The 13,881-nt window shown below is 45.2% G+C and overlaps 1 protein-coding gene across 3 annotated transcripts in view; it reads left to right on the top strand.

Annotated features, from left to right (window-relative positions):
- Positions 1 to 13,881, top strand: part of bbs7 (Bardet-Biedl syndrome 7) — a 71,117-nt gene that overhangs the window by 40,584 nt on the left and 16,652 nt on the right. For all 3 annotated transcript variants that reach the window (XM_038792358.1, XM_038792359.1, XM_038792360.1), the window contains 4 exons: positions 2,116 to 2,218; positions 5,119 to 5,311; positions 5,467 to 5,541; positions 8,036 to 8,098. In XM_038792358.1, the coding sequence (XP_038648286.1) occupies positions 2,116 to 2,218; positions 5,119 to 5,311; positions 5,467 to 5,541; positions 8,036 to 8,098 (434 nt within the window). The remainder of the gene's footprint in view (positions 1 to 2,115; positions 2,219 to 5,118; positions 5,312 to 5,466; positions 5,542 to 8,035; positions 8,099 to 13,881) is intronic.

Here is a 13,881-nt window from a genome sequence, read left to right as displayed (position 1 = left end):
AGAGTTATAGCTGGGAGAAGGGCAATTATAATGCCATTAGACATGACTTAGGATGTGTAGGTTGGAGAAGTAGGCTGCAAGGGTTGGGCACACTGGATATGTGGAGCTTGTTCAAGGAACAGCTATTGCGTGTTCTTGATAAGTACGTACCAGTCAGGCAGGGAGGAAAGGGTAGAGCAAGGGAACCGTGGTTTACCAAAGAAGTGGAATCTCTTGTTAAGAGGAAGAAGGAGGCCTATGTGAAGATGAGGCGTGAAGTTTCAGTTGGGGCGCTTGATAATTACAAGGAAGCGAGGAAGGATATAAAGAGAGAGCTAAGACGAGCAAGGAGGGGACATGAGAAGTCTTTGGCAGGTAGGATCAAGGAAAACCCAAAAGCTTTCTATAGGTATGTCAGGAATAAAAGAATGACTAGGGTAAGAGTAGGGCCAGTCAAGGACAGTGGTGGGAAGTTGTGTGTGGAGGCTGAGGAGATAAGTGAGATACTAAATGAATACTTTTTGCCAGTATTCACTCAGGAAAAAGATAATGTTGTGGAAGAGAATGCTGAGACCCAAGCTATTAGAATAGATGGCATTGAGGTGCGTAGGGAAGAAGTGTTGGCAATTCTGGACAAGGTGAAAATAGATAAGTCCCCGGGGCCTGATGGGATTTATCCTAGGATTCTCTGGGAAGCCAGGGAAGAGATTGCTGAGCCTTTGGCTTTGATTTTTATGTCATCATTGGCTACAGGAATAGTGCCAGAGGACTGGAGGGTAGCAAATGTGGTCCCTTTGTTCAAGAAGGGGAGTAGAGATAACCCCGGTAACTATAGGCCGGTGAGCCTCACGTCTGTTATGGGTAAAGTCTTGGAGAGGATTATAAGAGATACGATTTATAATCATCTAGATAGGAATAATATGATATGGGATAGTCAGCATGGTTTTGTGAAGGGTAGGTCATGCCTCACAAACCTTATCGAGTTCTTTGAGAAGGTGACTGAACAGGTAGACGAGGGTAGAGCAGTTGATGTGGTGTATATGGATTTCAGTAAAGCGTTTGATAAGGTTCCCCACGGTCGTCTATTGCAGAAAATACGGAGGCTGGGGATTGAGGGTGATTTAGAGATGTGGATCAGAAATTGGCTAGTTGAAAGAAGACAGAGGGTGGTGGTTGATGGCAGATGTTCAGAATGGAGTTCAGTTACGAGTGGTGTACCACAAGGATCTGTTCTGGGGCCGTTGCTGTTTGTCATTTTTATAAATGACCTAGAGGAGGGCACAGAAGGTTGGGTGAGTAAATTTGCAGACGACACTAAAGTCGGTGGAGTTGTAGACAGTGTGGAAGGATGTTGCAGGTTACAGAGGGACATAGATAAGCTGCAGAGCTGGGCTGAGAGGTGGCAAATCTCTCAGAAATCTGTTTGGACATGTTCTGGCATGGATTTGGGAAGCGATCACACATCCAAGGCATGTGAGGTTGGGTATGCAATGTAAATTTATAAATTCAGAGGAACTGTTTTTTGAGGAACAGGTGATGAAAGCCAACTTTAGGATGTTGGAATAATTTATAATATCAGTTAGCGTGATGACCAGAAAAGGAAGTTGAGTGGTTAGCAGTTTAGTAAGAATAGAGTGGGAGTTGTGGGTCTCGAGGACAAGATGGTTTTGGAGAGGGCATGAAGGGATACATTAGAAAAATGTGAGTTCAGGCTGGGATGAGGAAACCTTAGGAGAAGCTTGGTGGGCTAAATTCATCCTCAAGTAATGCGCAACATCTGCTTTGTGATGCTTCTTTTTCAAACAGTTCAATGCATCAGTATGTCTTTATTTGATCAAACTGAAAGGTAAAATTGACTGAAAGAAATAGGTTCAACTAACACCTGTGGAAATTGACTCTTGGAAATCTGTTATTTTTAGTCGTACTGTAGCAACTACCTGCTGAACACATTTACAAAAAATAATTGATTTTATATTTTGAACTGAAACCTAAAAATGTTATCAGCGGCTGATTTAGTTCGATAAATCTATGCTTAAGTGATCTTTCCAATGATTATGTATATTTACACCAGGAAAGTTGTTTTAATGGCTGATGTCTGTTGTGTTGGTATTTGCTTCTTGTATGTTTGTTTTTTAGGATGGGTGATGGGTCTAACAACAGAACCAATTCAGAGAGAGGCAGGGCCTTCTGACGATCTGAAGATAAACCAGGAGATGCAGAATAAAGTCATGAATATCAGGTCTGAAATGCTGGCGTAGTGTTTAGAGATGATGTGCTTGTTGCTCGAAGAAAGAATATTTTAACTATTCAGTATTTTTGTAATCGAGGTGTCTGAAAAGGAGAGTCAAACAATGGTTTATTTACCTGAGGAAAGTATTTATGTTCAACAGTCCCAGCCAGGACTACTATGCAGTACGGTTCCTACCTGGGCCAGTTTTTATGGCAATGAATTAATGAGCCCGCTGAGGGATGGAAGCCCCTCATTGTATAATCTGTAAGTTACGTGACCAAGGAATCCTTGGCCACTGAGCCTGGCCATTTTGCAACTTGATATATTTGTGTGTTTTCCAACAGGAATCCGTAGGTAATGATCAAAATGGAAACTGTTATGGGCCAGGGCTTAGAGAACCCCAAAGTATATCATGGTGTTCACCTGACCCACAACTTTGAATAGATTGTGGTTATGGGGAGCACACGGCCCTACTCTGCAGAAGTGATGCAACAGAAGTCTACAGTACTTTTAAATTAAAACACTGTTTATTTATGAAACCAGTTAACACTTTATAAACCCACAGTAAACATCTTAACAACTATCAACACCAATAAATCCCCAAAGAATACAGAACTCTCGAAGTAACTCTTAATCTTTCCTTGCAACATCCATAAGACAGAAAGATGGCTAGTCTCACTTTAATGTGCAGATTCCCGAAGTACTTGAGGCTTTGGGATCAATCCTCTTCACCTCAGGAGATCTCGGGTGTGTGCCATTCAGCACTGGTGTCCATAAACGGGGGCCAGATGAGAGGGCACTTGGGGTCTCCCAGGGGCTCGAAGGCACCCAGCTGCATGCCTTTATGGCAGAGTGGTGCCCTGGCAGTGCCACCTGGGAACCCTGGCAGTGCCAGCCTGACACTGCAAAGGAGCCCAGGTGGCACTGCCAGCTGGGACAGGCACGACCAGGGTGCCAAGATGGCATTGTTTGTGCACGATCGGGCCAGGGGTGCCCTGCATGGGTGTTGAGGGGGCACTTCGGGTGCCTCAGAGATCGGGACGCCATTTCCTGCTACACTTGGGAGTTCTAGCAAGTGGAGCTTCTCGGTGTTCAAAACGGTGCATTGTGCGGCCTGTGGGCGCCTGGAAACGGTTAGCTAAACATGCTTCATGTACTCACTATGGGATGTTCCCAATTAATTAAATCGCGCCCAACGTGTGGGGCTTTCAAGCTGTAAACCAGCATTGTGTGGTGTTGAACGTGGTTTCGATAAACGCCTTTCATAATTGAAATTGAATTTGTAATTGGGAATGAAATGGCAGGTTATTGTTAAACCATTTGTGTACTATAGAGCCTCAGTTACCCACCCATGTAGAATTGGAGACATTTATGCAGTATTGCTGAATTTTACCACCTCCACGTGAAACATCAAAATTTGATAGCATTGGTAGCCATTCAGCCCATTATATTTGCGCAAGGAAATCCCATAGATTTCTGCTTGAAATATTTATCCAATTTTCCCTTAAGAGATGTGGCTAAGGCAAATAATTCCATGTTCCCAAAAAAATTGTGATCAGTGTTTTATTCCTAATTTATCTTTGTTGCAGTTTCAGATTAATAACCCCTTGTCATTGACTGTCCAAGCGAAACCCTTTTATAATTTACAATACCTTTATTAAAACTTGTCTTGGCTATCTCTGCTTGGGTTAACAGCAGCATGTAATAAACTGATATTAACTACGATGAACTGTTGGGAATGTTCCAGTTGGGTATCTATCCTCTGGACTTCCATTTGCACACGAGTTGAATGATCAGGGGCGAAATTCTCCGACCCCCGTGGCCAGAATTCTCCACCCGGCAATCGGCGGGGGCGGGAATCACGCCGCGCTGTGCCGGTCGGCGGGACCCCCGCGGCGATTCTCCGGCCCGCGATGGGCCGAAGTCCCGCCGCTGTAAGGCCTCTCCCGCCGACGTGGTTTAAACCACTCTGGTGCCGGCGGGAGCAGGCCCCGGGGTCCTGGGCAGGGCGATCTGACCCCGGGGAGTGCCCCCACGGTGGCCTGGCCCACGATCGGGTCCCACCGATCGGTGGTGGGCCTGTGCCGTGGGGGCACTCTTTTTCTTCCGCCGCCGCCACGGCCTCCACCATGGCGGAGGCGGAAGAGACCCCCTGCACCGTGCATGCGCCGGGGTGATGTCAGCGGCCGCTAACGCTCCGGCGCATGCGCGGACTCATGCCGACCGGCGAAGGCCTTTCGGCCAGCCCTGACGCCGGTTGGCGGGGCGTCAAAGGCCGTTGGCGCCGGTCGGCGGAGCGGGAGCCACTCTGGCGCAGGCCTAGCCCCACTCCGAAGCCGGAGTGGTTCTCTCCACTCCGGCACGCCGGGACCCCCCGCCCCGACGGGTAGGGGAGAATCCCGGGCCAGGTCTTTTAATAACATTTTCTTTTCAGGAACACTTTAAAATGGGATTTTTATTCATTTGTTTATTTATTATTATTAATATTGTTATGGTAATTTTCCAACTTTATTTATTAAGATGTTAATATCCTAAGTCACTAATTGAGTTCTGGAAGTTCTTTCGTTTTTGACATAACCATTTAGGGTCACTTTAAAGGATACATTGCACGGTAGCAATTGTTCTTCCTTGTGTTCTGAAATATGACAATATTTATGCCCCAATGCTTAATGTTTTGAAGATCTTCTTGCCTTAAGCTGCCAATCTGGCTTTTGTTTGACTTCCTAGCCATTGCTTTCTCAAGTATAGCTAACTTTTTGAGTCAGATGGTAACTAATAAACTGGAGTATTTGTAACTGATAATCAGGTAACCGAATCCATTGTAACTTTCAGTAGAAGTGTTCATTACTCCATACCGTATTCTTTGGCACAATGTATGAAGTTCACTATGGGATTTGCTTCTTCACTAGGGTAGAGTTGGAGCAGTTACAGATGAAGGTGCTTCAGGAGCGTGAGAAGTACCAGCAGTCAGCACAATCGAGTGGTACAGTTTCAGCAGTGCCTGTGTTTAGTGTGAATGATAAGTTTACGCTGAATCATGATGACGCAAGCTACAGTCTCACCGTGGAAGTACAGACAGCTATTGACAATGTACTACTGCAGGTAAAAGCAGTTGTTTAGGACAATGACATGTTGCAGAGAAAAATATGAAAGACATTTTTGTTTCTGTATTTATTTAAGTGTAAAGCTAAAATTCATTTTGATTATTGGACACTGAGCTTGATAGTTTTGCCATGTTTATTTGTTTCTATGCACAGAGTGATGTCCCAATAGATCTGCTGGATGTGGACAAAAATTCAGCAGTGGTCAGCTTCAGTGGGTGTGATGCAGAGGTAAGAAGTACATATGATTTATTGAAAAGTTACTATATTTGGTGGTGGTGTGGGGGGGGGGGGGGGTGGCGAATTGAAGCTAATAGTAAATTAGAATACTCAAGAGTTTGTTTTCTTATTCGCATTGAATGCAGTTGTTAGGTCCTGATTATATGCTATTTATTTCTCTCTGTATTTTGCATCAATGATTGTGGCTGAATGGTCGTGGTGGTTTGTGCTAGAAAGTGGGACGTTTAAAAGGAACCAAGTGGTGGTAGTTTTCCCATTTTGATCAAAGATCCAGTTCCTGGGGATCGCGTGATGTGAGCGCAGGAGCGGTTGCATTATAGCGAGCTCTGGCTCTGCTCATCTTTCAATCTTTACTTTTATCCTTGTCCACATTTTTCTTGTCTTTTCTTGGTCTGCATGGTTAATGTAACGTGCCACGATTTATTGGTCAATGTTTCAGCATTATTGGGTTGAGATGAAAGGCTTTAACCCTCATTGATTTGCGGGAGCTGGAAGGATTTGGGGCTGGGGCCTTGTCTTTGGTGGCGCAACTGCTTTTGGGACAATTCCTGCCCTGATGGTGCGGTGTACACCGGTAGATGATGATGATTGCTATGAACAAAGTTAATCCGTCTGAGTGACTTGGCTCCGCGATGCGGGACATCAAAACCCAGTTTCAGGAGTTGCGAGGTGTCTTTATGGAGGCAGTGGTGGCATATGAGGAGGTTCTTGCGACAGAGAGAGCAGTGTCTTTGGTGGAAGCTCGCCTCCACACAGTTGAGGTCCTGTTCTATGCTCATCTTCCATCCTGAGGCGTTCCTATGAGGACGAGGGGGAATCGGCGAGGAGCCCTGCTAAGCCTGGAGAGGTTCCCAGCCGAGTTGGAGAGCTGGTTGCCATGTTTCCAGAATCTTACTCAGGAGGGCAGGTAGCTCAAATTCGATGGAGAACATTTTTAGGTGCCATGTCTTGCACAGGAACGGGCCAGTTCTTTCATGTTTTTATTCTTGTGGTGGTGCTGGACTAAGCCAGGCCCAGTGTCTCGGTCAGTTATCCTGTCCTTCCTCCGGTGGGTGGCCCACATTCGGAGAGATGTATTCACCTGCATCTGGTCAAAGTAGGATGCATATAGTGCATATCCAAGTCTGGATTGTGAGCCGCTCACCCAAAAATGGTACCTGGAGAGACACAACTGTATGGATAGCATTGAGTGGCTCAAGTATCTTAATTCCCTATAAGTGCAAATGCTAGATAAAGCCACAAAAAGGGCCAGTAGCATCTTGAGTCATATGAAAATATATACTAAAGTAAAGAAGTTTATCTAAAACATTGGTTATGAGGAATTTCCAGGCCCGTGCAGTTTTTGACTCACTATTATACAAAGGATATAAAAGCTAAAGAGATCTTTAAAGCATACCTTCAGGATTATGCCAAAAACTACAAAATATAGTTATAAGGATGAACATGAGACACTAATAGTGTTTCCACCAGAGTAGAGAAGCTTAGGGGGAGATTTAGCAAAGGCTTTTAAAATGATAAAAAATTGCTACAGAGTCTTTGGACATAGGCTATATATTGTGTTATCGGGTCAGTAGCAAGGGTTGTTAATTATCAGTTGGTGAATGAGAACAAAGGTTAGTAGACATTTCTTTTCACGGATGGTTGTTGCGTGTGGATTGCTCCAACAGAAGGTCTTTGAGGCAGAAAGCAGGTATTGTTTCAGGGAAAATTGACAAATATTTGAAGCAGAGGTAACTTGGTGGACTGTGAGGAGAGCATGGTCAGTGGGAATCGCTTTAGATTGTTGTAGTTACGGAGTTGACACGGAAACAGTAGGCTGAGTAGCCTCTTCTGTTAGAAACGTCTATGGTTTTAAGAAAAGAACAAGCATTTTCCAGAGCCAGTTCCTCAATATGAGGTTATGAAAGTTGGTTAAAATCTTGAATGAAGAAATGAAAAATGCCCAACTGTAACACCTTCACAGAAATATTGCTGTTGTGCATGCGTCACTGTTTTTATTTAGATTAGATTTAGATTTTATTTGGATTTAGATTTATTGTCACTTGTACCGAGGTATAGTGAAAAGTATTGTCTGGGTTTTATTGTGGATTTGGAAAGTCAAAACTTTAAATTTCCAAATGCAATCAGATTCAACTCCCAGATCTCAAGCCAGTGACCCTTTTGTTCAGTAGCTGGAAGGCATGAAATACTTCCCATGCAGAAGATCCATTTAACTGCAAATAGGGCCCACAGTCTCCACTTGCATACCAGAGTTGCAGGATGTCGGAAATACTGGGGTCTTCCACTCATGCCAGTGAATGCTTATGCATCAGTTCTGATATTGTTGTGTGCCTATTTTCAATGGCTTTTTACTAAGTTAGTTGAGCAATCTAGGAAACTGACTTACAGTTCAGTCATTTAGGAGTATAGCTAGATAAATACATGACATACTTTTTCATATATGCTTGTACAATCTTCACAGTTGTTCTTTGTTTTATCTCAACAGAATGGTAATTTTCTTTTGGCTACTTATCGATGTCAAGCAAATACCACCAGATTGGAACTGAAGGTACTAAGAATTGGTAAAGGTAGTTTTTTCTAACTACTGACTTATTAAAGCTCAGCATTGTATTAAAGTATTATGAAAGCCAATTCAATCAGAAAACATTACCAAATGCTGCAAATACTCAGCAGATCTAGCAGTATCTGTGAAGATAGAAACAATTAATATTTCCTCAGAACTGATGGAACGTCATCAAACTGAAACATTACCCTGTCTCTCTTCACAGATGCTGACAGGGCTGCTGATTATATCGGGCGTTTTCTGTTTTTATTTCCGATTTACAGCATCTGCAGCATTTTACTTGACAGTTTATCTTGAACTTGTTCATTTTTTGAATATCTCACATCTCTCCATAAGCCCGAGAGATGACTTTTGTACGTCATCCAATATTTTCCACTTGATTGAATTATTTTCTAAATCAATTTCCAAATTATTGAATCATTAATAGCTGATCTTGCTAGTCACATTGCATAAATAAATTAGACAACAAAAATTCAACCAAACACTCCAACATTGGACAAAAAAATGTGAAATACTTATTACGAATTAGGAGTAGATCTTTGCCATTCTGTCCCTTAAGCCTGCTCCGCATTATTAGCTCATGATTAAATGAAATACCACCAGTATTGGAGGTATAAAACAGCATCGCCTTCCCCATAGCAACAAATTCCCACTCTCAACAAATTCCCATCTTTTGTCTACATTCCTTTCATTGTCACTCTTAGTGACCATTAGTGACCATTCCTCTGAAGGATTCACTAAAGAACAACAATTTATATTTATAAAGTGCCTTGACATAATGAAGTGCACAAAGGCACTTCACTGCAGCATTATAAAACAAAGTATGACACCAATGATATATTAGGTCATGATCAAAGGTTAGATTTAAGCAATTGCTCTTGAGAAGATGGTGTTGAGCTATGTAGAAAAATAACTCCAAAACTAAAAAGAATATACATTATAAATTATCTAGACTAAGATATAGCAAAGCATGTTGTGTCTGGAGTGCAGTACTGTATGTGGAATTTGTGGGCAATGAAACCTGTTCTGGATGACCACACCTGCATTTAGTATCTCGGTCTTGAATCTTTCTGGTTCAAAATGATTGAGACTCGCCAGCATCTCACGGAGGTAGAGAAATATTTTGATAGTTGACTCCAGATATCAGTTACACCTCATAGAGTGGCACAGGTTCAAGACTGGGTTGGTGTCTGTAGCTGGGATCAATGTTCTTGCTATCTGTAAGAACAAGAATAAAGACTGTCAGAGGGACAGTCGGAATGCGGAACATGGCACCTTGGAGCAGGAGGCTGGCCAAAGATTGGAAGAAGAGGACGGGAAACATAATGTGGTCGTTGTAGCGGATTCAATAATTTTCAAGCTCAAATAGCATCCTTTATAAGCAGGATCAAGAGTCGCATAAGGCATATTGCCTACCTGATGGCAGAATGAGTGACATTTCAAACTACCTTGAGTGGATTTTGAAGATTGAATGGGAGGATTCAGTCGTAGAGATTCATGTTGGAACCAGCAAAAGGTCATGTTTGAGTGTACTGGGATCTATGCCCTAAATTAAAGAGGAGGATTATAATCTATTATTACCAGAACTATGTGCAAATTGTCAAATGGATAAGCAGACGAGGGAGGTGACGATATGGTTGAAGGAGTGGCATGAGAAAGGGGGTTCCATTTCACGGGACTTAAACCGAACTGTCCCTTTGGGAAGGGTTGGGACCAAAATCCTGTCAAAAAGGATGAATAGGGTAGATGCCAAGACTTTAAACTAGTAAATGGTGCCAGTTTGTTGGGAGGAAAGCTGAGAGAGAAAACTAACAGTTTATTGCTAAAAAGGAAGTGAGCAACAGTTAGGATATGCACTTTAGTGGCAACAGGTAAAGGAAAACTAAAAAGAGCATGCGAGGGAAGATTACACAAACTAGGGTTGATTCCCTGGAATTTAGGGAGGACTTGATTAAAGTTTACAAGCTATCCAGGGGAACAGATAGGTGATATAGAGATAAACAATTTCTGTAGGCTGAAGAGTCTAAGACTGGGAGGCATAGTCTAAAAATTAGAACCAGACTTTAGGCTTGAAATTAGGAGACACTTCTACACAGGTAGGTGATAGAAATGTGGAAATCTGTTCCACAGATGGAAATTGAGCTGGATTAATTGTTCAATTCAAATCTTGAGATTTGTTAACCAAAGGTACAAAAGGATATCGGCAAAAGGGTATATGGAAGCAGATCTCAGATTAGTCATGATCTAATTGAATGGTGAAAAATGATCAAGGGGCTAAATGGCTTCCTCTCTTTCTATCTACGTTCTCTTTCAAATTTGAGTTACAGCTAGCTTTAAAAATAATGCTCACGAGAAACTAGACTGGGTCTGTGCCTGTTCCTTTTCTCTTTTGGCACACCTACTGTTAATTTCCAGAGATTTTTATTTTATTGCTGATTTTCAGCTTTTTACATAATTTATGCCATATTTGGGAACATACTTGGTTTCAGATGAGACTTTAAGCATCAGCTATCTCATATAATCTGATAATTTACAGTGCAGAAGGAGGCCATTCAGCCCATCGAGACTGCACCAGCCCTTGGAAAGAGCACCCTACTTGAACCCTCACCTGCACCCTATTCCCGTAACCCAGTAACCACAGCTAACATTTTTGGACACCAAGGGCAATTTAGCATGGCCAATCCATCTAACCTGCACATCTTTGGACTGTGGGAGGAAATCGGAGCACCCGGAGGAAACCCACGCAGACGTGAGGAGAACATGCAGACTCCGCACAGACAGTGACCCAAGTCGGGAATCGAACCTGGGACCCTGGAGCTGTGAAGCAACAGTGCTAACCACTGTGCTACCGTGCAGCAGTTGGACATAAATTATTCTTTTTTTAAATATCTTTTTATTGGCTTTTCTCATATTTATAAACTGTTGTTGCTTATATACACTTTCCTTTTCCTTGCCCAAGCCAATTTGCTTTATTTTACAGAGGTTTGTTTTGTCCTTCATTTGACTAACTACGTACAATTTGCTACCCTCTGGATCGCGCTATAATACCCCCCCTTCCTCCTCCTCCCCCCGCCCCCCCCCCCCCCCCCCCCTCCATTGACTTCAGCACCCTTCCTCTTCTCTTGTGGTGGCCTACTCCTTGTTGCTGGCCTCGAACAGGTTTTAGAACAGGCCGACGAACTGCCCCAAGTATCCAGGAAGCCTTCCTCTGACCTTCGGGTGGCGTACGTAATCTTCTCCAGGTGGAGAAATTCCGAGAGGTCAGCGATCCAGTCTGCAGCTTTGGGTGGTGCTGCCGAACGCCAGCTGATCAACATTCTCCGGCGTGCGATTAGGGAAGCGAAAGCAAAGGCGTTGGCCCACTTCCCCATGTGTAGCTCTTGCTGCTCCGATACACCGAAGATTGCCACTATTGGGAATGGCTTCAGCCTCACCCCACAACCTTGGACATTGCCTCGGGGAAGGCTGTCCAGAACCCAGCAAGCTTGGGGCAAGCCCAAAACATGTGGGTGTGGTTGGCCGGTACCCTCTGGCACCGTTCACATTAGTCCTCCACCTCCGGGAAGAACCTGCTCATTCGGGTTCTAGTCAGTTGCGCTCTGAGCACCACTTTGAGCTGCATTAGGCTTAGCCTTGTGCAGAAGGAGGTGGAGCTCACCCTGCTCAGTGCTTCGCTCCAGAGTCCCCATCCTACCTCTGCTCCCAGTTCGTCTTCCCATTTTTGTCTGATCCCGTCCAGTGGTGTTCGGGCTCTGTCCAGTAGCTGCCCGTATATTTTCCCACATAGCCCCCACTTCTCGCTGCTTGTGCCGATCAGGTCCTCTTGTAGTGAGCTTTCTGGGGCCCCGGGGTACCCTACTGTCGCTTTGCGGAGGAAGTGTTTTATTTGGAGGTGTCTCAATCCCTGTCCTCTTGCTAGTTTCCACTTCCTCGTCAGTTTGTCCAGTGTCACCAGTCTGCGCCCTACGTAGAAGTCCCCAACAGTCAGTGAGCCCCCGTCCCGCCTCCATCTTTTGAAGGTGGTATCTAGCATGGTTGGGGAGAATCTGTGATTGCTGCAGATGGGGGCCATAAGAGACATTTTGGTTATCCTGAAGTGCTGTCTCAACTGGGCCCATGTTCTCAGCGTGGCCACTACCACTGGGCTTGTTGTGTACCTTCTTGTGGAGGATGGGATTGCTGCTGTGGCCAGGGCCCGGGGGATTGTTTCTTTACAGGATGCCTCCTCCATTTGTACCCAATCTGTGTCAGGTTCTTGTCCCCATCCCCTCACTTTTTCTGCCGTCGCTGCCCAGTGGTAGTATTGTAGGTTCGGTAGAGCCAGGCCCCCTCTGACTTTCCCTCTTTGCAGTGTTGGTTTGGGAATTCTCGGGTTCTTTCTCCCCCCCCCCCCCCCCCCCCCCCCCCCTCCACACACACACACACACAAACGCCATGATTAGCCTGTCTATGTTTTGGAAAAAGGCCTTGGGGATGAAGATCAGGATGGATCTAAACGGGAAGAGGAACCTTGGCAGTACGTTCAACTTGATCGCCTGCACTCTTCCTGCCAGGGAGAGTGGGAGTGAGCCCCACCGTTGAAGATCTTTTCTTACTTCCTCCACCAGGCTGGTCAGGTTCCACTTGTGGATCTGTGTCCAGTCTCTGGCTGTTTGGATCCCCAGGTAATGGAATCTGTTCTGGGCCGTTTTGAACAGAAGCTCCTTTAGTCTGTCCCTCCCCCTTTTGGGTTCACTGGGAATGTCTCGCTTTTGCCCAGGTTAAGTTTGTAGCCAGAGAAGGTTCTAAACTCTTTCAGTATTTGCAGTAATGTCTTCAGTCCCTCCTGTGGCTTTGAGAAATAGAGGAGCAGGTCATCTGCATAGAGTGAGATTCTGTGCTCTCTGTCTCCTCTCCGGATTCCCTTCCAGCTTTTTGCGTCTCGCAGGGCTATCGCTGGGGGTTTGATCGCTAGTGCGATCAAGAGTGGGGACAGGGGGCAGCCCTGTCTTGTTCCTCTCTGTAGCTGGAAGTAGTCAGAGCTGGTGGTGTTAGTTCGGACACTCGCTTTGGGAGCGTTGTACAGAACCCTCACCCAGACGGTGTATCCCGCTCCAAGTCCAAACCATTCCAGAACCTCGAGGAGGTAGCTCCATTCGACTGTCAAAGGCCTTTTCTGCGTCCAGGGAGATGATCACCTCTGGTGTTCTCTCCCCGGGGGGGGGGGGTCATTATCACATTCAGCAGCCTCCTGATGTTCGCTGTGAGCTGCCTACCCTTGACAAAGCCCGTTTGGTCTTCTGCGACCACCTCTGGTACGCAGCCCCCCAGCCTTTGGCCAGGACCTTTACAAGTATTTTCACATCCACGTTCAGCACTGAAATGGGTCTGTATGATCCACATTCCGGCAGGTCTTTATCTTTTTTGGGTATGAGTGAGATTGTGGCCTGTGCCCTGCCTGTGAGTCCGCGGACATGTCCTTTAGGTGTGGGGCCAGGACTGGTGCGAATTTGTTGTAGCAGTCTGCCGGGAATCCATCTGGTAGCGGTGCCTTCCCCGCCTGTATGGAACTGATGCTCTCCATGATTTCTCCCAGGTCTATTGGTGCTTCCAGCTCCCCCCGTCTGTCTTCCTCCACCACTGGTAGTTCCAGTCTGTCTAGGAACTGTTTCATTACCGCATCCCCGTCGGGGGGCTCTGAGTTGTACAGCCTCCGATAGGTCTCGAATGCCCGATTGACCGCCTTTGGTTCTGTTACCAGTCTGCCTCTGCTATCCTGTACCTGCGCT

The sequence above is a fragment of the Scyliorhinus canicula genome, chromosome 3 (assembly GCF_902713615.1).
Source record: "Scyliorhinus canicula chromosome 3, sScyCan1.1, whole genome shotgun sequence".
In the NCBI taxonomy this organism is placed as follows: domain Eukaryota; kingdom Metazoa; phylum Chordata; class Chondrichthyes; order Carcharhiniformes; family Scyliorhinidae; genus Scyliorhinus; species Scyliorhinus canicula.
This window is presented reverse-complemented; position numbering and strand designations above follow the sequence as displayed.